Below are 25,219 nucleotides of genomic sequence, written 5' to 3'. Positions count from 1 at the left end.
GGCATACCTTGGGAGGAAGAGGAGGAGGAGGGTAAGGAGCTAACATCCCTTTCGCTGCTATGAATTCAAGCATCTCACAGCTTGCATCCCATTGATTCTCAGTACAGCTTAATGTCTAAGGGGTTTAGACGGCTTGAAAAGCACTGGCTTGAAAAGCCAGGTGCCTAAATAACAGAGATACCTTTAAAAATTACAAAGGATCTCCTGAAGCCCCTTCCACCCCAAAATTTTCCTACAATACCAATAAATTCAGTTTATTCCCAGCTGTGCCACAGCTCTGACTATGAACTGCACCTCTCCATCCCTCCCTCCCACCCTGTCTGCCCACTCTGCAGAGACCCCTGATTCCCCCGAGGCTGAGGTAAGGGGAATTGAGGGGTTTTGGGGCGCCAGCAGAAGGCAGCCCAGAGCTGATAGCAGTTACCCACGCGTGCAGACTCTCTTGTTAGCCCTGTGAAAAACAGGGCAGACTGCTGCTGAGGAATAATTCTTCCTAGTGGGTCCGAGTCGGTGGCGGAGCAGCAGCCGAAGGATTCCGCGAGCGGCGGGAGGGATGTGCGAGAAGCTCCCCCAGTTTCCCATCCCGCCGCGGTGCCGGCTGTGCTCCCGGGCACATTCAGGAAGGCAACGTGAAGTCAGGCACCCCATGCCTCGCAGATGAGGGTCTTGACGCGGAAAACCAGTGATAAGAGAGGAGAAGCGGAATGAAGTGGGTTGGAAACCAAAGCAAATCCCAGATTTCCCTGGGGAAGCAAGGCAGGGGGCTGGGGGAGAAGCGCACACGGTGGGTCGCGGCGAGTCTCCGGGGGGCAGGATTTCTCTTCCATCGCATGGAAGAGCGAGATTAAAGAAGAAAGTGGGAGTGGGGCCAGCCTTCCTGTTTCTTTAAAGCCGCTCATCTGCGCGGCGGCCGGCTGCCGGCGGCGGGAGGCAGGCGGGCTGCGCGGAGCTGCGCGGAGCTGCGGCCGGGCGCACGGCTCGCAGGACAGACGGACGGACGGCTTCCCCGCCGCCCCGCCGCCGCCGCCCGCCGCTTCCCCGCGCCCGCGGCCGGGCGAGGCGTCCGGCGTCTCGCCGGAGATCAAAGCGCTGCAGCAGACGCGGCGGCTGCTGGCCAACGCCCGGGAGAGGACCCGCGTCCACACCATCAGCGCCGCCTTCGAGGCGCTGCGCAAGCAGGTACCTGCCGCCGGCGGGGACAGCCGGCAGCGCTTGGCCGGCCCGTGCCGGGACCCCGCCGGGGCTGCGGGGACGGGGCGGCGCCCGCGCTGCCCCCGGGGCCAGGGGAGGTGAAGGGCAGAAGCCGAGCGGCCGGCTGACAGGAGGGGAAGTCGGTTCAAAATGCCTGGAAGTACCAACCCTAGAACTGTGCTAACACTCAAGATAAATAAATAAGGGCTTCTAATTTGCTTGCAGTTAGAAAGTTTGGGACTTTTTTTTTTTTTTTTCCTCCTGGAGGGAGAGCGGTGTAGAGAGCGACAAATAAGACAAACCCGATAAATCCCTCCGAGGGAGAACAGAGTAGTAGAGAGGCACTTGGTCAAGCTGGGAGCTGGGGTGATGCTCCTGTACCTAAAGCACGTGTACTGGCCAGCTGTCCTGCTGCGGTGAGCTGCCCCAAAGGGATCACCGGGAATTTGGGCAGCACCGTCTCCTGTTGACTTTGCTGCAGGGTGCCTGATCCCTCAGAGCCCCTGGGGTTCTTGCAGCAGCCTCTGAACCGTTCTGTGTGCCCTGTGTGCTAGGGATAGCCAAGCTGAGCTGTGGTCCTCTGCCAGCTAGCTTCCTACGGTTTTTACTGTCATGTGTTTGAAGTGCGTCTGGTGCTGGGCTTTCTTGCTGGGAGGACTTGAAAATCCTCATGGTTTTCTGTAAAGGATGTGTTCACAGTGTCAGGGTGGCACTTTTGAAAGGTAAATGAAGAGTTTTAGTCAAAATCCTTCCATTACCTCCCCAGGATGAGGTGAGATTCACAGAAGCTGCAAAACTCTTTTTGCACAAGGATAAATCAGTGCCCTGGCCCCTGCACTCAGCCTTCTCTGCATGTAGGCACCATGTAGAGTGCAGTGATAGACAAACATGTGCTGTCATATTGTGCAAGCCCAGCTGTGCTGGCTTTTCTGCCTTTCTGTTCAATGTTGATGGGACTGTTCCAGGTGTGCTGGAAGGAGGAGATGCACAGGGCTCAGAGGGTGGTAAGCTGCAGATGAGTTTGACTGTGAGGGGTGTTAAGCATCACCTTTCCCAGAATGGTCCCTCCAGCCTGGTGGAGCAGCGTGCTCTGCTTGCAGGGGAACTCACACACAGGCTTTTCCCTACCATCTTCTGGACATTACTAATCTGAGACATTCCCCAAGTGGACTCACTTTAGGACTCAATCCTCTCTCCTGCTTGGAGGAAATCTGTTTGTTCCTATCTTCAGCATGCTGATGGAGCCCTTCTCAATGACTGCTGTGTCTTGGGAGTTAATCCTTTCCCATCATCTACTTTGACAAACAGATTTCAGGGGCTGAGACCAGGGCTGCATGTCAGCAGAGAATCCCTGATGAACAGCTAAACTAGAGCATTTTTTATCACTGTGCAGTGGTGGGATCTCACTGCTCCTGTTACAACCCCTGCTGGGTGCTGTCCCCTGGTGCTGAGAGGCCACCCCTTGTAGATGCAAACTCCAGACTTAGTATATTTTGTTTCTGTGAGCTGCTTCCATATTTCAGTTGTTTGGTGACTGTGTGTAGCACGCCTGGAAGTGTCAGTCTGATTCTCCATGGACAGACATCTACACCACCAAAACCGCAAGGGGAAGTAGCACTGATTTCCCAAATCACTGGCAATCTTGTTCTAGGCTGAGCCTCAAGCAGAAGTCAGGCAGGCAACAAATTAAAGCTGCACTCTTTTGGGAAATGGGCAACTCTTGAAAAGCCTCAGATTCCTGGCCTTGGCCCTGTCTCTATAAATCACTTCAGCCGTGGACTCAGCTGGGAGCCCAAGGAGCCTGGAGAACAAGTTGCCGTCCTCTCTTCCCATGAAAGCTGTCTCTGGGGTCAGCACAGGAGCATACTGGCAGAGCTGTGTTCACTTTGCAGAGAGAAAGGAATCATTCTCTGGGAAATGTTTGCCGCGAGGTTTTCCTAGCAATTTGCTGAGGGGTGGGCTGGCTGTCCCGACCATCATTGGATGACATTTGTATTCATTTCTTGTTGGGCTGCCAGCGGCGTGCCTGGTGCCGTACGTGACATCAGGTGACAGTCAGCTTCATTGCACACAGCACGGCGCTGCCTTGTCACTCACGTCATTCGCGGCGGTGAAGGGGTTTCTGGGGTGCAGCTCAGATCAGGAGACACTAGGTTCCTTTCTGTCACACCTTGGCCGGCGGGAGGGAAGCAGGGGTATGGAGATGTCCTGCTGGACGTACATGCAGTAGGGAAGCTTTCCCAAGTCAGCACCCTCTTCCCACATGCCAGGCATACAAAGGGCCTTCAGCCCCTTGAGAGAAGCAATCCCTGTGTGCTGTCTGCTGCAGGCCTCCCTTCTTGTTCCTTGGTTAGTCCTCCGTCCTCTCCTTGTCATCACATATCAGGCTCTTAAGCAGCTGGGAGGCTTTTCCTGAGGCACTGAAACTGATACGTCCCCGCAGACAGGCGGGCGAGGAGCAGGGGATTGTGCCGTGCTTGCACACAGCCCACCCTGGGCCCACGCTCCTTGGGGTGCTGGATGTGGAGCTGCTGGAAGCAGGAGCCTTCCTCAGCCACTGGTACCCAACACTCACAGGTGTCATCCCCATCTCTACCCTGTTTGGATGCATGAGTGGAGATACCCATCCTCACTGGCACGTGTGAGATAGAACCCCATGGCTTGCAGGATCACTGTAGGGAGCCCATCCATGCTTGCTGAGGAGGAGCAGGAAAGGGAAGTGAAGCCTCTCTGCAGGACACTCTCCCTGTCTCAGCAGCCCACCCGAGGGCAGGCGGCTGGCACGCAGCGCACCGGACAGATGGGCTCCACAGCTGCCTACATATGGCACACACGTTTTAGCTTGTGTCGACTAACTCTCCAGATGGCAGGAAGGGGTGTGGGTGCTTTTTTTTTTCTCCCAGTTCTTGGTGGAGGAAGAGCCAAGCACAGTTGTTTCACACAAGGAGAGGCTAACCCAGCCATGTCCCTGAGGACTGAGCTGTCCCCAGCTTGCCTCAGAGGCCAGGGCCTCCTCAGAGGTGGGAGGTAGGCGGGCAGCTGCCAGCTCTGGGAAGCTGCCTGCTGTTGGGAGAGACGTGTCCTTGCCATTGTGTTCACCCTTGGTGTCACAGCCACCAGGAACAAGGATTTCTCTCCCTCTCTGCATTGAGCTGCTGCCTTTGCCATACGGCCATAGCACTGAAGTGGGACTGAAGAGCAGATGCTCCTGAGACACAGCTTCTTCCCCCTGGTCCTGGTTTGTGGTCTTCAGGTATTAAGTCTGGAAGAGATTTCACCCCCTTAGTCCTCAAGTATCATTTGTCCAAGTGATCCTTCCACTGACAGCAGACTCCTGAGGCAAGCAGTGTAGTTCTCCTTGGAAAACACTGACCTACTCTGAACCACTACTTGGCTGTCCCTCTGCTGCTTCCTTTCTGGTGTCCCTGCTGGGGGCTGCTCCTGTCCCTGTGACTGGGCAGCTCCTGTCTGGAGCACTGGGATCCTGCCCTCAGATGTCCTGGGAGGTGCTGCTCAGTGAGTTCTTGCACTGCCCCAGCTGCTGCAGGACCCTCCACACGTGACATGGGGGATTGTCACTTCCATCCTTTTCATCTTCCTCTCCCTGCCATGGTGGGTGGTCAGCAAACCCCCAAACATGTCTGATGCAGACAGAGACATAGCACTGAGTTCACAAGGACCTGGGGTCACCTTGTCCTCCATGTGAAGACTCCTACCCGTCCTTTTGCTCAGATTCATGGAGTGGTGCAACTCTTTGGAGGAGACAAGATGTGACAACAATATTGCCTATCTTCAAAGCAACTGTTCTCCAAGCAATGCAATTCTGTCTCTTTTTTTGTCTGCAAATTCCTATTGGCAGCAAGAGACTCATCCTCCAGCAAATCCCAGCTCTGAAACGGAACCATTGTAACTTTTATTGCAGTATGGCCTTAGCCACCAGGTTTCCTGCTGGAGGCCTTGGCCAGAAGGGAATTGTGCTCTTCACCATGAGACTGCATGGACAGCCAAGCAAACCAGTTCCCAGGAGCTGGGATTGAGCTCCTCAGCTGTGCTGACAGACCCTAAGGTGGCAGCAAACTCTCCCTCGATGGATGGAGACAACCACAGCAGCCTTCCTGATCTGGAGCCTGCCTGGGCTTGCACATCTGGTTTCTCTCTGGAGCACTGCTGTCCAGCTCCTCCTGAAGAAAGTGATGCATCGAGCCACAGTGAGCTGCAGTCTGTGCCGGGAGCAAATGTGTCCACAGACATTTATCTTCCCTTGAAGTGCACTGGCGTTTTCCTAAATCTTTTCACCACCACGTTGCCAGGACATTCTCTGCCTCAGCAGCTGACAGCCTCGCTCTCTGCACTCATGTGGGTTCTGGAGATTCTTTAGGGTTTTATAGGGCTTTTTAGCTGCTGGAATGGAGGTTTTCCCCACACACACACCAGTATCCTTTCACTTTGTGCCGCCGGCATGCACATGGCTGCTGTGGCTTGGTGTTAAATCAGTGCAGAAAAGACCCTGCTCGCTCCCATTGGGAGCGCGGTGGGACGTCAGGAGCAGAAGGCTACAGGAGGAGATTTTGTGGCTGTGGGGACAAACTGTCTGCATGGGTTTGAAGGGACAAACCAGGCAGTAAATGGGGGCAGGAGCTGTTCTGCGGATGCGTCGTTCCGTGCTCGCCCTCTTTGTGTGTCATCCCAAGGGTGGCTGTGGTTTGTCACCTCTGCAGGCGGGACCCTGCATGTGACCAATGTCGCTGACGTGTCCCTTCTGTGTGGTGGGGAGGCTGAGAGCTATCCCTGGTCACCTGCTGGCATCTCCCAGCCCTATTCCCAGTGATTCATCCCTCTGTGATCCCACCAGCAGGAAACCCTAAGATGCCTTAAAACCCAGCTCCTGAAGACAAACCACCCATTAAGCTCTCGGGGGGTGAAGGCTGAGTGGGAAGATTTGGCTGTTGGAGAGATGCAGCTGGACTTCAGGAGAGCAGGAGCATCTTCCAGACACAGTGTGCAGGGCCACTGCTGCGTGCTGTCACTGAACAGCCCAGTGTTACCCAGAGCATCTCCATGGCTGCTGCCAGCCCCAAATGACACTGATGGATATTTAGAACCCAAAGTGTGGCAGCCCTGTGGTTTAACAGCTAAAGAAGATGACAAAATACTGGCCTGAAGCAACACAGGAGGAAAGAAAATAAGGGAGAACCAAAGAAAAGGACAAAAATCCTGAAAACAATGGCTGTGTGTCACCAAGAACAGGGCTTTTTTGCTCCCATGACTGCTGTCTAGCTGATTTTATCCTTTGCTACAAATCCTGCTCCTGTCGGGAGGTATTTGCTCTGCCTGCTGCAGCCACCCTGAGTTAACGTCTGTGTTTTTTTGTGGCTCCCACTGAAACTGGAGAAAAGAGTCTGCTTTTCTCCATCAAGCTTTGAATCCAGCCTCTGCTCCCTGCCTTAATCCACTGTCAAATTCCTTCCCAGGCTGCAGTGGGGAGGTGGGACACTTTTCAGTACCTTGCAGCAGAGCTCCCCGGGCTCTTTGTCCCCAGCCTGCATCACCTTTGGTCTATGCCATGTGTATTCCCCAGGTGATATCCCATCCTGGTCCTGGTTTGCACTGTCCCCTGTGCCATGCAGGGATGCAAGCAGAGCCATGTGTGTGCTGTGGGAGGTTGTGCTCCTTTGCAGCTGCCACGGGCTCATGACAGCTCCTGGGGCTCAGCAGTGACAGCGAGGGAGGGGAAAATCCCGTGGTGTCCAGCAGTGGCTGGTGACTGAAGAGTCACCAAGGCCAAGCTGGAGTAATGCCATTATCTCCAGTGGAGTTTGCTCTTCTATTTACCAGAGGTTTTGGATCCACTGGACTTCAGAGATGTAGATGGCCGTAACAAAACTACCACCCAAAAAAAGTGTTTCCCCATTATAGTGTTGGAAGGCATCCCTTTTCAGTGGAGATTTTCTGTGCCCAGTAGCCCTGGGATTTCTCCTCTGATAATCCCAGTTATTGTCTGTCTAGTTACTATTTTGGGAAGTGTTTCAAAGAACCAGCAATAAGGTAAGAGCGTTGCTGCAGCCCAGCAGTGTGATATTTTTCAGGCGTGATACTGAGGGGGTGTGCTGTGTGCCCTGAGGATGTGCAGGAGGCTTTGGGGGCGCAGAACCTCTGCGGGAAGTGCAGGACAACTGTCCAAAAGGGAGCAGAGCCAGGCCTGGGGCAGCATTAACCAGACTGCCATTTGGAAGAGATTCCGGGGGTGAACTCACCCAGCACCACACCTAGGTTTTGTTTGGAGGAAGCCAATTCATTCGCTCCAAGGAGTGAACTCATGTTTTTGTAATGCGAGCGATGGGGGAGCCAGGAGCTGGGAGGGAACCAGGAGCTGGGTTGTTTGACAGCGTGGACCCACCCAGGAGGCAAAGGCACCTCAGTCAGGACTGGGGCTCCTGCCTGAGCAGTGCTGCTTTTGTTCTTGTTGGCGTTTTTCAGCTGGGTTTGGGCCTGGGCTGAGCACTTTGCTCCCCGTGGTGAGGCTTGCTTTCAAAGTGCTGGGATTGCAGTTCTAGCACTGGGCTGCCCCTTTTTGCCACTGCATTCTGGGGCAGAGAAAACAGAAGCCTCTCAGACTCATGGCACTGGCTGGAATGGAGCTTTGTGGAGCATCTGACACTGTGACACCTCAGATGGTCAGGGAAGGTGATTCTTCCCCTCTGCTCTGCTCTGGTGAGGCCCCACCTACAGTGCTGCGTCCAGCTCTGGAATCCTCAGGACAGGAAAGATGTGGATCTGTTGGAGCAAGCACAGAGGAGGCCACCAAGCTGATTAAGTGAATGGCTGGGAAAGTTGGGATTGTCCAGCCTGGAGAAAAGAAGGTTCTGAGAGATTTTTTCAGCCCTCTCACCCCTTCCCCTTAAAGGAGGACTATAAGAAAAAAGAGGACAAGCTGTTTAGTACACCCTGTTGTCATAGGACAAGGCATAATGGTTTTAAACTAAAAGAGGGTAGATTTAGACTAGATATAAGGAAGAAGGTTTTTGCAATGAGGCTTGTAAAGCACTGGCACAGGTTGCCCAGAGCGGTGATACCTATCCCATCCCTAACAACATTCAAGGTCAGGCTAGACAGGTCTCTGAGCAACCTGATCTGGTTAAAGATGTCCCTGCACACTGCAGGGGGTTGGACTAGATGACCTTTAAAGGTCCTTTTCAACTCAAACTATTCTGTGATTCTATGGGGCCCTTTTCCAGCAGCAGTCCCCTGGGAGCCATGCCATGTATCCACACAGCAAGATCTGGGCCCAAACCCAAGGGTGCTGCCCCAAGGGTCCAGGTCAGGGCAGTGAGCACAGAGGAGCCATGGGTGGATCCTGGCTGCTGCTGTGGAGGGGTATTTGGGAATCCGCTGTGAAAGGATCTGGCAGGACTGTGAAAGGATGTCCCAGGAATACTTGCAGGCTTTCCCGTCATACAGCTGTGTAAGTCATCATTGTCCCACCTGGAATAGTAGAAGGACTCGGGGCCTGCAGCTGCTGAGAGCAAGGTAGGGAGGCCAGGTCACCTTGCTGGTGAACCTGAACACCCCAACCAAGTCATCAAATGAGTCCTGCAAGAAGGAAAAGGACCCACATGTGTTCAGAACTGGGTGGAAAGAGAAAAAGTCTGGCTCCAAACCCTTCCCAAAACCACTCTACAATGTTACACATCTTGAATGGAGGCAATGATTTTGTGGGCAAGGCCTTCAGCTTGTTAAGGATCTTATGGAATCACAGAAGGGTATGGGTGGGAGGGCACCTTAAAGATCACCTAGTTCCAACCCCACTGCCATGGGCAGGGACACCTTCCACTAGCCCAGGTGACTCAAAGTCACATCCAGCTGGGCCTTGGGATGAGGCACCTTTCAGGGATGAGGCATCCCCACATCCACAGCAGCTCTGCAGATGCCAGCCTGGAGATAATTTGAGCTCATGAAAGAGGGGCTTCGCCTGTGCTCAGGGCTGACAAGCAAGGGACACTGTCAATCCTGCTGCCCCACCCTGCCACTGCTCCCCCGAGGTGCCTTAGCCCCAGGAAGTGTCTGACTCACCCTGGGTTAGAAAGGGATGTGCAACAGCCAGAACTATTAAGTACTGGACATTTATATGAACCTCTGGAAATATTTTTGGCAGGAAGCACAGCACAAACAATGAGACAGCGCCGCTGGGCTGCGTGTTGGGATGCAGGGGAGAGGCAGCCAAATGTTTTCCTGGGGGAGGGGGGGGCAGGGAGAGGGGTCCTGATGTGTTTTAACTCCCAGCATAAAAATAAACCAGATGAATTAGCAGACAGGTAGATTCAGCAGCTTATTGTGGCGTGTTGAGGAACTAGCTGTCAGGAGCTTATGCTGCATCACAAACACTGCCTTAGAGCTGTCCCATCTTCCCTGCTGTGCCCAGGGGGCCCAATTCTGCCCTGTGTGGCCTTCATGTGGAGGGAATCTGCATGTCTGTGCTGTAAATCACATTTGGAGCACAGTAACAGAGACATCTGGACCCCCAACACTCAACACCCTTCTTTACCCCAGCATGTTCATGCAGTGTAAAAGCAGACTTGGTTTTACAGATGTTATCTGCACAGGTCCAGAGGGTGTTTGTGGAAATGGTATCCTTTCTATAAGGACAGAAGCTCAATGATGTGAACTGGCTAAATGCTCCCCAAGTGCACAGGATGCTCCTGGTTGTTCCCTGCAGACCCATCAGGGTGAACATACTCTGTACCTTCCTGTGGCAGGGTGACACTTGTACCCTTTCACCCATCTCTAGCTGTTCCCCAGACTCATCCTGCAGCCTCCTATCGTGTGCCATGCCAGAACCAGCTCCCATCCAGCTTTGGTGGATGGCAGTGATGCTCTGGGGAGCTGCAGTGGATCCCTGCCCCCCTCAGGAGGGCTGGCTGCAGGTCAGGAGCACAGCAGACTTCCCATGGACTTCAAAGGGAGCATCTCTGGTTTTCCAAGGGCGCTGCCTCTAATTCTAAGACGTCAAGGATAGAACAGACCTGTTAGGTCACATCCCTTTCTATTTTCCTGCCAAAGAAGGGCTCTTCTGCACAGGAATATGTCCCAGGAGCATTCATATTGCCTTGCTTCAACTCCTGCCAGCCTGGGGATCACTGATAAGACCCATGAGAGACTGCAGAGCCCTTTGCAGACACGACTTACAAACATCCTCTGACTGGAGCTCTGGTTCCTGTGGTCCCAGCTCACTCTGTGCTGATGTCCCAAAGCTGAGGATGGTGCTGGTGTCCTTGCCTTTCCAGCAGACAGCTGCATTCCTCAGGATTGGTGTGAAATTTCAGTTGCAGTTCCTTCCTAATTCCTTTTAATCATTGCAAATATTGCAGGCAAGATGGTGAGCTGTGCTGCTGCTGTGAGGTCAGATAAGGGAAATATTTTCCTTAACTGCCCAGGAACTAAAGCCTGGTTTCCCCTGGCTCTGGATGGACCTGCTCAGCTCACAGCTGCCCCATTAAAGCACTGAAGTCTGCTCAGTTCAGGCATGAGGAGCAAGAAGGTGACAGAAGGAAAGGGTTTGGTCCTTGCCAGGAGCATGACAGATACCTGCTCACGTTACTGCCTGCCAAAGATCTGTGTGGAGACTCTGTGGGAGCTGGGAGGGTTACACCTGCAGGACCACACCAGCCCCAGGCATTTTTCCCACCTCTAAAACACTCTCTCTGTTTTAAGTTGGATTTTGAAGATTTCTTGGCATCCAGGTGTGTCACTGACACCCTTTACTGCAGTTTGTACAAATCTGTCCCCTCTTTCCTGTAGACTTTGTGTTAAAGAAGAGGCAATACCAAAGTTACACACAGACACACTTGGGGAAGTTTTGGCTTGGGATTCGAACTAAGTGGCTCATTCCTCTCCTAATTTCCCATGTTTAATTCAAAAGGAAACATTAAAATGGCAGGAGCTGAGCCAAGACAGGGAGGGTTCCTATTAAATAGTTTTTCTAACTCTGTTACCATGGCAAAAAAAACTCTTATCTCTTAATGATGGTACCCTGCACCCATCTCAGGAGTCTCTGAACACCTCAAGGTGAACCTCTTCCCATGGGCATACAGGGCAGCTCCAGTTTGGACTCGGCTGCAGTGGTGTGGGAAAAGTGCTGTGTAATCCCAGATGAGGGTTTTGTCAGCTGCGTTAGCACTGAGATCTTCCTTGCCTTTTGTAGCAAACACGTCCTACAAAATAGTTTGGGTTTTGTTTTGTTTCTTTTTGTTTCCTTAAAAAAAGAAAAATCCCAAAACACAAAAGAAAGAGCAAAACAGATGAGGAAAAGAGACATTAGCCTGCCTTCTCATGTTGTAACTGGACAGCGTCTGTGCATCAGCCTCAAGGATTTCATGGTCTATTTTCCTTCCACTCAATTTAACTTCCTTCTTGCTCTAATTCTGAAATTACTCCCACATTTCACTGAATCCTTCCATTTTAGTTTCCATCTTGCTTTGTTCTTTCCTGATGCCTTTTGATCTGGGGTCTCTGCCGTTTTTGTTGTGTTGGCGTCAAAAGAAACTTGGGTGTTTCTGCTGCCTGAAGCTCTTGCTTTCAAAATAGTTCAGCTCATTGCATCTGGGGACCAGGTACTGAGGGCTGGGGCATTGCTGGGAGCATAATGCTGGCAAAAAAAAAAGTGAAGGCAGGAATTTAGAGAGAGGTTTTGTCAGAAAAAAAGAGGCTCTTAAACAGATTCTCTGCGATGTCCCTCCTCATTGCAGGGGGAATTTGGACTAGGTGACCTTTAAAGATCCCTCCCAACCCAAGCCATTCTGTGATTCCTTGTATTTTTAGGGGTATCAGTAGTAGATGGTTCTTATAAAAAAAGGCTGTTTGAAGTTTTATGGCTGGTTTCCTGAGAGGCACCTCAGCCACATCACACCTCCAATCCTGTGTTCAGTTTTGGGTCCTTCTTTACAAGAACATTAAGGTGCTGCAGCATGTCCAGAGAAGGGCAGTGGAGCTGGGGAAGGGTCTGGAGCACAAGTTGATGAGGAGCAGCTGAGGGGCTCAGCCTGAGAAAAGGAGGAGGCTAGGGGGGACCTTCTGGCTCTGTACAACTCTGTGACATGAGGGGGCAGCCAGGTGGGATATGGTCTCTTCACACAGGTAACAAGTGACAGGACAAGAGGAAATGTCCTCAAGATGTGTCAGGGGAGGTTTGGATTGGATATTAGAAAAATATCTTCACTAGAAAGGTGGTCAGTCATTGGGACAGGCTGCCCAGGGAGGTGGTAGAGTCACCATCCCTGGAAATGTTCAGAAAATGAGTAGGTGTGGTGCCTGGGGACACGGTTTAGTGGTGGCCTTGGCAGTGCTGGGTTAATGGTTGGAGTCCATGTCCTTAGGGGTGTTTCCAGCCTAAAGGATTCTGTGTGTTGTACAAAACATGGCCCATAGGGTCAACAGTACTAAAATCCTTGTGCTCTTGGGAAAGGGTGAGCCAAGCAATCAGTTTGGATTTCTATAAGCACCATGGCAGAGATCTTCCCCAGGAAAGAAGAAACCAAACAGTTTGGATGGGAGTGGAGCAGAGATCAGTGTAGAGGCAGGGAATGGTGGTAGGGAAGCAGGACCAGTTCCTGCAGGGAGGGACATCATGAGTGGGCAAACCAGGATCTGACTCTGAGCTTAGCTCTGCTTTAAACAGAGAATGTCAGGTTCCACCTCCTGAAATTGTGACTGTGTGGGCTGTGCTGCAGTTCATGTCTCTGAGTGATTAGGTAATCATATGGCAGATGAAATAAATACCACACAGATAAAGTGGAGTGATGCATATGGAAAAAAAAAAAAAACCCACCAGAATCCACATATGAAGTGATAGACGCTGAACTGACCATTATTTCTGAGAAGGGAGACCTTGGGGTTTCTCCAGATAGTTCAAGGAGTGATGCATATGGAAAAAAAAAAAACCCACATCAGTATCCACATATGAAGTGATAGACCCTGAACTGACCATTATTTCTGAGAAGGGAGACCTTGGGGTTTCTCCAGATAGTTCAAGGAAAATCTCAGGTCAGTGTCTGGCAGCAGTCATGAATCAAATCAGGAGTTGGGAAGAAAGGAATATTAAAAAAAGAGAGAACATAAGCATCTGTTAGATTATATACATCCACAACATGAACACTTTTTGTTGTTCTGATCATCTCATCTCCAAAGGGACTAGGAAAGGTTCAAGAAAGAGCAGCAAGGGTCATCAAAGATATGGGATGGCTTTCATAGAATTGTCTGCTAAGGAGGATTAATATTTTTCTTTTGGAAAAGAGGCTGAAAAGATGATGGTGAACTAAAAAGCATATGTCACACAGGAGGTGAATAAATACCTGTTGTACTCTCTTCTAATACAGAACAGTAGTACCTCAAGGGAAGACAGTAGGAGCCAAGTTCAAAACATGCAAAAAGAGAAAAAATTTATATGGAGTGGAGAGAACGCTTTACAAAAAGATGTGGCTCCTCAAAATCAGCTTCCCAGACCAAGTTCATGGACAGAAAAGATCTATCATGGGTTGCTAAATTCGGGGATGGCACACCTAGCTGAAGTGATGGAGGTGACGGTAGTTGGAGCCTGACAGAACACTTGGGGATATCCTATATATGCATGAGCTGTTCTGCTCCTCTTTTGGCATCTGTGTGTGGGTGCTGTGGGGTTTGTGGAGGGGCTGAACCCATTTGACCTTCTGTAAAGTCAGGGAGAGCATTCCGGGGGTGATCCCATCTTTGTGTCCCTGTGGAGGAGAGAGAAGCTGAGGCATGAGCATGGCAAGAGGAAATAAAAATCTCCAGCCCTAAGCTGAATGTGACACCCTAGAGGGCTGTGGAGAATGGAGACTGCTAGGGAGGCAGGTGGTAGAGAAACATTGAGGTGTTCCAATGATTGATGACCATGAAAACTTTGACAGGTGGTCAGACAACCTGAGGGGCTCGGATGGATTTCAGATGAATGCACAGCTTCAGTTTCTTGTAGGCAAGGGACTCTTGTTCATTAAAGGCTGAGTGACCTTCAGCAATTTAGAAAACTAGAAAATGGGGTGCCCAAGCCTGTCGAATTCAGAAGACCTCTGAATTTGAGGCATACAACTTCAATATGTCCAGCTCTCTTTAAGCTAAAAATGCCTAAAATTGAGTGTACATGTAGTGTTTCTCTAGATCATGACTGAAAAGCAACTCACCCTTCTGCAGCAAGAACCATATTCTGCTCAGTTATTGAGACACATTTGGGTTAGTTTGAGTTGTTCAAATGTTTCACATCACAGTAAAAATCTTTAAGGGCGAAGAAATAAATTACATAAGATACACCCAGGTCCCTGAAACAGGCTCTGTTTAGGTCTCTTTTGTGGGGTGAGGTACCATGATGCAGTGTTTAAGGAGGTAGAAATTACTGCTTGCTCAGGGTCCTGCTACTCAACCACATCATGTTTTTGCATGGGCTGAAAGCCACAATTGGTGATGTTTGAGCACAAAAACAACAGGTTTTGATATAGCTGCTCATACCTTCTTATTGCCTAATTCTGATGGCATGGGAGCTAATTGTGGGGAGTAAGTTACTCAAGACAAGTTACTGGGAGGCATGGAGATGCAGGGTTCTAAGAAACAGGGCCTCCAAGAAGTGAGCTGAGCAGCAGGCAGATGTCCCAGGCTGTATCCTGCCATCACATTTTAAGCAGAACTGCCCTGCTGAAATCAAGAGGCTTCGTGCTGCTTTCATCCCCATGGAGATCAGCGGGGGAGATCTTCTTAAAAACCTGTTGGGACCATATGGCATTTTATCACTAGAGTTTCTATTTATGTTAAAACTGCTAAGAAAATAACTCAGAGTTGTTTTGTCATGCTTCAAGCAAGATATTTTGTTTATCTGGCCTAATTTTTAATTATTTCTTTTTCCCTGTTGCCCTTTCTAGGTTCCCTGCTATTCTTATGGTCAAAAGTTGTCCAAACTGGCCATCTTGAGAATAGCCTGTAACTATATCCTTTCCCTGGCCAGACTAGCAGACCTGGATTACAGCGCTGACCACAGTAACATGAGCTTCTCTGAATGCGTGGAGCAGTGCACTAGGACCTTACAAGCAGAAGGAAGATCTAAAAAAAGGAAGGTATGTTACAGCCTCTCCCCCAACTCACCCCCTAAAAAATGGTAAAAGTTACAAAAGGGAGGGGAAAAAAGAAAAAATCCAAAGTGGTTTCCTTCCTTTCTGAACCTTGTGAAATTTGCCTGATATTTTTTATCCCTCGCCTTTCTCTCTCTCTCTCTCTTTTTCTCCTCCATCCATCTGATCTTGTAATAACCACATTCCTCCCTAATCAAAAGCTTTTCTCTCCTCCCCGTCCTCCGCGCCAGGCTCTTCCCCTCGTTAGTCGCCCATCGTGTGTTTCAACACGAGCGTGATCCTATTAAGAGTCATCTTGGGACTGTTACTTGTTAAACCAAACCAACCTTGAGTCGCCTTTCTGAGCCTGTAGAACGCTGTCACCCGCCTGTGTTTTCTGTTTTGTTTAATCTCACACTTATCTCTGAGAAAAATCACCCGACAACAAAAAAAAAGGTAGCTAATGGAGACATTATATGTATAAACACATTAGTAAGATGTATGACCTGAAGGACATGTGGGTATCTTGAGGAAACAACGTTAAATCTAATTATGCCTTGCATTCCTTTAGGTTACTTAACACTGAACCAATTAGGTGAAATCATCGTCAAGCGGCGGGAGGAAGAAGCAGAGCATTCTGCCAGTTTTCCTCTCAGAGAGTGACATGGGTGAATTAAAGGAGTGATTGATGTCTTTGTTCAGGCTTTTATGACAAAAAGAGTTTTGTAAACTTGAATTGAACTTCCCCCTGCTCTCTGAGCTTGCTTGTCAGGCCGGATAATAAATCAGCAGGATTTTAATGGATGAATGGGCAGCTAAGCTGGGGAGCAGGCTCCTTCCCCGGTGTTGTTAAGATCTGCCTCTGATTCGGGCAGGTTTCCTCACTTTTCCTCCTCTTTAGCCCAACAAATCATCCTGCAGCAGTTCAGTTTATAAATAAACACAATAGCACACTCCCTGTTGCTTCCTCTGGCTGTCAGGGGCTGTATTTATGCCCAGGAGCAGCAGTGCCAGGCGGAGATGCAGCACCACTTGCCCACAGCTGACAGCCCTGCCTGGGACTGGGAGGTGTGGGGGAGCTCCTGGGCACAGCCCCAAAGTGGGGGTTCACTCTGGGCTCTGTAGTGCCACAGGCAGTGGTGTCCCAGGGGCACTGAAGTGGTGCCACCAACCCTGGGGCAAGGTGAGAGTTGGTTCTTGGGTCTCCTCTCCGAGTTAAGATGGGGGAGGAGAAAAGCATAATTTTTGGGGCTGCAGCAGGTTGCTGGTTGGGTCTTGGAGCCCCTCTCCATGTCAGGAAGAGGATGAGCATCCTTTGTGAGGCTTTAGTAGATTGCTAGTTAGGTCTTGTGTCCCCTCCCAAAGTCAGAATGGAGGGAAGGAAGAGAATGAGCATACTTCATGGGGCTTCAGCACATTTCTGGGCTGCTCTTCAGGCTTTGGGTGCCCAGTGGGCTGAGACCCATTGTCTTGGTATATGTAAACCAATGCAGGCTTAAAGAGAGGAAACAAGGAGCCAGATTTAAAATGGCTCCAAATCCCAGGGTGTTTACATCTGAGGGTCAGAGCTGGGCCCATCCTTAATTTAAAAAATAAATTAAGAATTAAAAGCCTTCCATTTACGGTGGTTCTCTTCGGAGTGGATGCATGGGGAAAAGCCCCAAGACAATCAAGAGTGGAATTCTGAACAATGGAACTCTACCAGGGCACCTCCCACCTCCCAGGCACCACCAACCCACAGAAACAGCATCACCAGGAGAAAATCTGCCTTTTCTCCACGTTCTTGAAGGACACCCACCCTCAACCTTCTCCAAAAGCCCTCTCAGAAAATAAAGCCAGGCTTGGTACCCAAGGCAGGGTCTTAATTCCTGCTCTGCCTTGCTTTTCTTGCTGGGAATTATAGTTCTTCTGCAAGTTTAGGGCAGCCCCAGAGCACATAGATTCCCTTATGGATGACAAGTACAGTTTTATTTCCAGCAGTATTTCCTCAGGTGATGGCAAGAGCACATCCAGCTGCTGATGAAGCCAAAACCAGCAGGTACCACTGAGTAACTCTGGCAATTCCCAGTAGGTAGGAGTGGGGATGCAAAGCCTGGGTTGGGAGGACTCGTCTTGCACGTCTCCCTTTCTCCTTGAGCCAAGCAAATCGTGAGCACAGAGGAGGAAAAGGCTGTTGTCAGAGGGAAATTACAGGTCCAGGATGGCTGTGCAGGCTGATCCAAGCTCTGGATATCAGGTGGTGTGAAGGGATGTCTCTCCTGGGGGGTCTCACACAGGCAGCTGGACGAGGATACAATGGCTTGGCCCAAAATCGCCGCGCCCTCGTTAATGTTGAAATCGGCACGTTTTTGTGAGCTCTGTGTGTTTTTAATCAGGTCTCTGAAACCACTACTCACTGAGCAGTTCCTCTGAATTATCGACTTTGGGGTGGTTATTATTTTGTTACTGGTTTTTTTTTGAGTTTCCTTTTATATTCTCTCTTTTAAAAAATCCTGTGCACAGACCTCTGCTCCTTGAGCTCCACGTTAGGTCCACAACACCCTTATCTCCTGTCATCTCCATTTTATTGTGTGTCTGCCTCTCTCACTCTCTCAGCTCTCTGGTTGCGATGTGCTGTGGCACCGTGATCTTTTCACACAAAAAAGTAGCTGGTTGGAGTTTGTTTTGGCAGGCACAGACTCCAGATGTTGCATTTGCTGGATTGTGCATTGCCTTTTGCTTTGTTTTTGGGGGTGAATTATCCTGTGTCCCTAACGCTAGGTTGTTGTTCATATTTTGCTGTTGCAATAGGAAATTTACTGAGTGGTTTAACCGCCCCCCCCTTTCTATTCCCATTTTGTTAATTAGAAAAGTTGGCTTTAGTCTTTCAAAGTTGACTAGAAAAAAAAATCCCCTTTCTGTCCTAACTACAGTTATAAGGTGATTTTAGTTCTTGCATTTGAGACTTGACTGAGGGTGTTTGGTGATGGAAGATCTCATTTATAAGCAACAAAGGAGGCTTCAGATGCCTTTTCTTAAAAAAGAAGGAAAAAAAAGCTGACTGTGGGGGGGTGGTGGTGGTGAATTCTGATGATAGTTTTCATTCTTTAAAGCTGCCTCTTGCTTGGTTATTAATGATCTGGACTAAGCCTTGTCCTTAACCGTGCACCCAAGAGTTGCACCACGTTGGAGATCTGGGTTGCAACACCCTCAGCAGAGCCCCAAGTCCTGCTGGGGCCACACTGATGTCCTGGAAAAAGGGGGGAACTGCCTTCAGCTCCGGCCAGGAGCATTCTCCAGCAGCACAGAGAATGCAACAGCAAGAGAAAGTGATATCCAGGTTTTCCTTACCCCCCAGGTGCCCTGTTTCTGCATGGCACATGGTCCTCAGTGGCCAGGGGTTATCTGAAAGCCTCACAGGGATTCTGTAGTGTTTGGGGTCCAGCTTGCTGGTCCCAGAATCTCTTTTTTCCAGCTTTCCTCCCGCAGGGCTGAATTCTGGTGCCCTGCAGGAAAGCAGCTCAGGGTCAGGATAAGGCTGTAGGGTGCACGGCTGGGGGCTCTGCCTGGAATTTGTAGGGTGCAGAGCTGTGCATCACAGCCCCACAGGATCTGGCCCCAAAGCTGTGGGGCAGAACTTATTTCGCCAGCAATCAGCACAACCACAGTCAGTGTACACAGAGCAGGATCCGACCGCGGGCAAGCACACCCAGCACCCAAAACCCCAAACCCCCATGGCAGGGCTCCCTTTCTTCCCCTTCCCTCCCCTGGTTGGTTGGATTATCCCCCGTGCTAGGCAGCAACATCGCCGCGGCCACGGGAGCTCAGCCGGAGCAGGCAGGGATGGGTGAGGGATTTTTTTTTTCTCTCTCTCTGCTTCATCCTCCCCCCGTCCCGGCTCTTCTGGCAGTCGCAGACTCCAGATGTTCGGAGCGCGAGCTGGGAAGTCCTGCTGGCGCCACTTGGGGCAGAGGGCAGGGGAAAGGCACGCGAGCTGGAACCCGGAGTACTCAGTCACTGCAGGACTTGGCGCATTCCCCAGCTCGCTGCTGGCACATTCCCCAGCTCTCTCCTGGCCATCTGTTCCAAAAAAACACTTTCAGAACCTCATCATCACTCAGGATACAACACTGCGAGCAGCTGTTAGCGAGGCAGAAGGGAAAAAAAAAAAAGAAAAAAAAAGAAAAAAAAAAACCAAAACCATGCGAAAGGTCTCTTTGTGAGAGAGGAAACTGGGTTATGAATAACAGGCGAGCAGTTGGAGCTCAATAAAAGTTTTCGGCTGGAATTTAGTTTCTTGTTTTTGTGCCTGTGTGTGTGTGGATGAGCACAGACGCAAGGAATTAAAAATTAAAAATAAGCTGTATATATATCTTTTCCCAGATAATTAAATGATATAGAAACATATATGGAATGAAAAGCTTCTCTGTTTGTTGCAGCCTGCTGCACTAAAAGGGCTGACATTATGTATGTAGTTATTGCATTATATAAAATAGTTATTGTAGTGTTGTGCCATGCCTTGATGCCCCCTCATTGCTACTTTGCTAAAAGCAGAGCTCCTGCTGTAGGTAACACTTATTCCCACTGAAAAAATTAGGAGGGTGTTCTGCAGGCGGCATATTTACTTGCAGGAGTGAACAAGTTAAGGGTTTATATTATAAAAGAGAAATGGTAGTGGCAGACTTGATTTGTACAGCACTGAAACCATTTGCTTGCAGCATATTTTTTTGATAACACTGTATCATGACTCGTGATTTATTTAGACAAAGCCCCAAGATAAAGCCACAGCTCCCACCCCCTGGTTTGTGCTGATGATCCTGGCTGCAGGGTCTTGCTGTTATTGATCATCTGATATTGATTATCAGAACCATGCAGAGCCAGCACAGTAAAACCTTGATGATCTGCATGGCATTTCTTCCTCGTGGCTTCCCATCCTGTGTGGGGAGGAGGGGAGGGGGGTCTCATAATGAGATTCGACCTCCCTTTCCCCTGCAGTTTGCCTTAGCAGAGGTTCCTCTTTAAAAATAGCTTCATTTCCCTGCTAGGACTTGCCGGCGAGAGCGGGCAGCCAGCCAGTCTGATCCCCACGGCCGCCAGCTCCGCGGGCTCCAGGGAGGAGCTGGACCACAGGAGAGCAGCAACCCGCCCCGAGCTGCCTGTCCATCTGTCCATCTGCCACGGGACAGCATCCCTGGGGGCACGGAGGGGACCTGGCCATGAGTTATCCCTGCTGTGTGCTGGCTGGAGGATTACCCACCCAGGGAGCCGGGTATAAACAAGGCAGTGAGAGGGTAGTGAGATTAATTTGCTTCTCACTTGTGTCTTGTATGTCCCCGCAGCTCAAAACAAGGATTGCAGGTGGGGCACGGGTGCTAAGGCTTGTGACAAGTTCATGAGCAGGATCACCCAACTCTGGACAGGGAGGCAGCAGCAGCTACCCCAAGGGCATCCCCGAGGGCACTGCACACCCTTCACCAGCCCACTGGGGCACTGAGCATCAGCGCCCCAAAGAGCAGGGCCCAAAGCTTTTCCTTACAAAAGAATGTGATGTGGGACTCCCCTGCTGCATCACAGCTCCCCAAAAGCCCCTTTGCTTTGAGGGGTGTTGGAACAATCACATCACAGCACAGGGATGGGACCATGATTTGCTCCCATGGTGGGAGCAGGATCCCAGCACAGGGTCCATCCCCTTTGTAGCAAGGGTGTTGCCAAGAATAGGGTAAGATCCACCCCACGGATATTGGGCAGCTGCAGCAAAAGGAAGATGTGAGTAGAAGAGACAGGAGAAGCCCTGGAACAAAGGCTGACTCAATTCCAGAAGTGCTTTGATTTATAGAGATTGAAATGCTCCAGGATGCTGCAAACTCACCAAGGTCATTGGGCCAGTTGTCAAATTCAGGAGCCATGGGAGTTCTGATGTTATTAGTTTAAAGCAGACCCAGGCTCATAAATCTGTCTTCGGAGCTCCTGGCTGAGTGAAAAAGGGTGGAGGGGGAAATAAAAGCCTGTTCCCACCAAACACAACCCATGGCAAGCGTTGGGCAGTGCCTGGGGGCAAATCAAGTGGTGCCAGTGAGGTGTGCTGAGCATCTCCATCGTGTTGCACAGGGATCTCTCCATCCCCTTTCCATTTCCTGAGCCTGGAAGGTACAGCACAAATGCCCTTGTGTGGTTTGTGCATATTCCCTCTTGTCCCCCCATGGTTGATCTTCCCCAATTGCAGAGACTTCAGAGCAGAGACCTGGCCCTGAGACTCCTCTTCCTGAAGCCATCCTGCTTCCCCAAACCCACAAATGCTTTTGATCTCTCTGCTGTCTTTTAATATGAATGACAGCAGTCATTCCTTCCCTTCTTTTACATTTTCTTTCCATAGGTGAACGTGGGATAAATTAGACAACCAACTTTTCTATTACAGGTTATGAATATATATTAAATATTGTTGAAGGGTCCCAACAGAAACCTTGGCAGTACACAAGGCTGTTTGTTATTCTCCCACCTGAACCTCATTTATTCAAAATCCCAAATAAAGCCATGAATTAGAACAAGTTCCTACATCTTCTCTGAGCAGCACTAGGTAGGATTGTCCAGAGACAACTCCAGGAATCTGGGGTCCAGCAGATACCAACATTTATTGCCCAAAGGATGACCTGAGTGCTTTTAGTGAAATATTCTTATCAAGAGAAACTGCCAGATGGTCCTGGGGCAGTCCCTGGGTCTACACTTGACAGGAGGGGGTGAAAAGGTAGATTTTAGGCTCCCCTGTCCCTTAGGCTGTCATGGATGATCAGCTCTAATCACTGATCTCACAGCAGCTGCCCTAATGATAGTCATAAATCAAATAAATACCAGTAGGTTACTAGTATTTTATGCCCTGATGTTACAATATCCAATATGGAAAAGGAGAGGCAGTACAGAAACAAAGCAGACTGGGGAAGAAAGTTTTTCAGGCCAGGCTTTAAGGAGTTTGACCTTCTTAAGACTGACAGAAGTATGGCTGACCTGTTCAGGGAATTGGTGACTGTGTCCAAAGGACTTTCAGAAGCTGTACTGCACCCTGAAAGGTTCTTAAATCCACTGGCAAAAAGCAAGAAATGCTGGTAGCACTAGCTAAATGTGATCTCATTTCCAAGTTTCTAATTCCTAAGTTATTTAAAAGAGGATTTAGAGCCCACGTGATGAAGGCAGTTTGGACAATGGGGATGTGATCTCATGAAATCCTCAGGCCCTGAGGATTTTCCTCTGTTTTGAACTATGTTAACGATTGTTTGTGGGATATTTGTGGGGCTTATTTTAATGCTGAAGGGGGTTTAGATGAGATTTCCTCGTCTAAAGCTGCCATGGTTTGGAGTTGACCATTTTCGTATGGATCTGGCCATAATATTCTGTAGCCCAGTGTAATTTCCCAAGTAATCTGTCACAGCTGTGACTCACAGGAGATGCACAGGCACATGGGACAAGTTGCAGTCCCACAGACTGAGCAGCCATGCCTGCAGAAAACTCAATGCAACAACTAAAATGTGGAAGGAAAGACCATCTCCTGCTTAAATCCATCTAGTTGCAACTCCTTTGCTTTCTGAGATCAGCTCCTGAACTGAAAATAGCAGGTATTTGCCATCACTTCTAATTTTTTTGTTTGTTTGTTTTGCGCCAGCAGTTGGACCCAACACCAAATTACTGTGCTGTTTTTCTTCCCCAAGCCTTCCTCTTCCTGTCTGCCACTCCCTGTCCTCTGTGCAGGCTCTAGCCTCCACTGTGGCACCTACAGATGGTTCCACCGTGAGCCCAACTCTTAAAAATTGCAGCTCCACGGCCAGCAGTCCCCAAGGATGGTCCCGCGTGCGTCAGCGACGGTCCACGCAAGGGACCATGTGTTCACTGTTCTCACGGTGCATCTCTCTCTTTCCAGGAGTAACAACCAGGAAGGGAGGATTCAGAAGAGCTTCCAGCCAGAGTTACATCTGGTCTTGGCAAAGGTTGCATGATCCAGATGAAGACTGAAAGCAGCTTTTTTGCAGAAACCCCTATTGGAGATGACGATTGGCCAAGGAACTTTCTTAATCTCTGGAACACAAAGGAAAAAAGGAAAAGAAAAGGAAAAACAAAAGGACAGGGATGCTTCTTATTGCTGTTAAGCCAGCCACCTTTTCGTACGTGCAATTTATTTAGCACTTTTCCCTTTGCTTAACTGGGAAATGTTACCCTCTCAGCTCATGTGTACAGTAATTTTTTGTTGTTGTTGTTGTTGTTGCTGTTGTGCCAAAGATTTGATGGAGCTTCTACACTGTGTCTTATTTTTGCCTTAATGTTAAATCTTTGAGCCAAAGAAAAGTCAGAGGAGCCATTCAGATCGTGGCAAGCAGGCCAGCCAGCTGTCGGTGACAAAGCCCAATTTCTGTCCCCTTCTGTGAGTTACCTCTTATTTCTGCAGCCTGCACTTCCCTGCCTGCAGCCCTGGAGCCAGCATTTGGTGTGGGCAAGAGCTGGGACAGCACCAACTCATGCTTTGGCGTTCAGGTTTGCTTCTTCCTTTGAGCTTCTCTGTAGTTCTGCCTTTTGGGCAATTTCCTGATGTTCCTGCCTGTGTGACACATCCACAGGGTAGAAATACTGACACAAAGTGAGAGCTGAAACAGGAGCTATGAATTTATTTTTTTTTAATAAAGAAATAAAATTAAACAAGCAAAAGCAAAGTGCCATGTAAAGCAAAGTGAGAGAGAGAAAAAAAAAGAAATCATAAAGAAAGTTCAGCCAGGCAGAAAGAAGTGCAGCAAAATGATTCAGCTGGTGTTTCAGGTTTGTGAAGTCGTTTTTTCCATGGGGTTTTTCAAGTGGTCAGAAACCCGTGTAATGCAAAAGCATTTGAATCCTATACTGTACCTTTCACTTCAAATTGAAGTAAAAAAAAGAGAAGAGATGGAGAAACATTTGCTTGGAGTAAGCAGACTTTATAGGTAATGCAGTTCATATGCAGGACATCTGCTAATGATGGAGGGACAGAGCTCTGTGTTCAAGTAAAAAAAAAAAGAGTTTCCAAACCAAGAAGATTAACATGTTTTGTTAATCTCAAGGGGAAATATTATTTGTGAGGCCAGATTCACATCCTGGCATTCAGTGTGAATCAGGTTCCTGTGTGTCTGACTTAACTCCAGTGTGGCTCTGGCCAAGCATTGCCAGGCACTGGGGCGGGTGAGGGGATGGGGCAGGCAAGAGTCACTGGGCAAGGGAGGGAATAGTCTCTGTTTTACTGACATGAATATACAAAACTTGAACTCCTCTGTGCCTGCCTGTTTATTTCCCAAGCTGAGCAATTGGCTGGTGAGCTCAGAGCTGGGGAGCTGCTGTGCAAAACCTGAGTCTGGGGTGCCAGGCTGCTCAGTGCCACGTCCCCTGGCTCCCAGTGAGCTGGAGATGTCTTCTAGCAGATTTCTGGGGCACGTGGGACAGCTGTGTCCAAACCCCCTCCCAGGAGCTCATTATATTGCTCCCCCCTCCACTCTCACCGCTGGTCATTATTAGCAGCCCAATAAAATACATTTTTAGATTGTCATTTGTATTTCTTTATTAAAGCACAGTTTTTAACGATGTCTTTTATTATATACATTAAAGCCAGCTTTTTAGCTTGTAATGGGGAGAGGGGCTGAGCTCACTGACCACGGGAAATGCTCCAAGGCTGTTTGCACTCATGTCAAAGGACTGGGTTTAAAGTGCATTTGCTTTCAAGAACCAGCAAGCAACTGGACCTCGTGTGTGTGGCCCAGCCAGAGAAAACAGTGAGAAAAAGGGAAATGGAAGGCAGTAGGGAAAAAAAAAAAGAACAAAACAAAACAAGCTCACAAGATGACCTAAAGGGAGAACAGTAGGTTTTGCGATGGCCATGCTGCAATTCTCCCATCTGGGTTTTGAGCAAGAGCAATGGGGACAGCCCCAGGTAGTCCTGGTACACA

General features: G+C 49.5%; 1 protein-coding gene across 1 annotated transcript; it reads left to right on the top strand.

Moving 5' to 3' along the window:
• The first annotated feature begins 283 nt into the window (after positions 1-283).
• Positions 284-24,822, top strand: ATOH8 (atonal bHLH transcription factor 8). Its single transcript, XM_039723843.1, has 4 exons — positions 284-361; positions 892-1,179; positions 15,111-15,302; positions 23,182-24,822. The coding sequence occupies exons 1-4, from the start codon at positions 284-286 to the stop codon at positions 23,185-23,187; spliced, it is 564 nt and encodes a 187-aa protein (XP_039579777.1). The 3' UTR covers positions 23,188-24,822.
• The last annotated feature ends 397 nt before the right edge of the window (positions 24,823-25,219 follow it).

The sequence above is a fragment of the Passer montanus genome, unplaced genomic scaffold, assembly GCF_014805655.1.
Source record: "Passer montanus isolate IOZ18808 unplaced genomic scaffold, ASM1480565v1 scaffold51, whole genome shotgun sequence".
NCBI lineage: Eukaryota > Metazoa > Chordata > Aves > Passeriformes > Passeridae > Passer > Passer montanus.
The sequence above is the reverse complement of the archived record's forward strand: the minus strand, read 5'-3'. Positions and strand labels throughout refer to the sequence as shown.

Bases quoted from the DNA above. Each gene is read 5' to 3' on its own strand.
- ATOH8 (XM_039723843.1), top strand. From the start codon at position 284: ATGAACTGCACCTCTCCATCCCTCCCTCCCACCCTGTCTGCCCACTCT. The intron at 362-891 runs GTAAGGGGAATT...GTTTCTTTAAAG, and splicing joins CTGATTCCCCCGAGGCTGAG to CCGCTCATCTGCGCGGCGGC. The intron at 1,180-15,110 runs GTACCTGCCGCC...TGCCCTTTCTAG, and splicing joins TCGAGGCGCTGCGCAAGCAG to GTTCCCTGCTATTCTTATGG.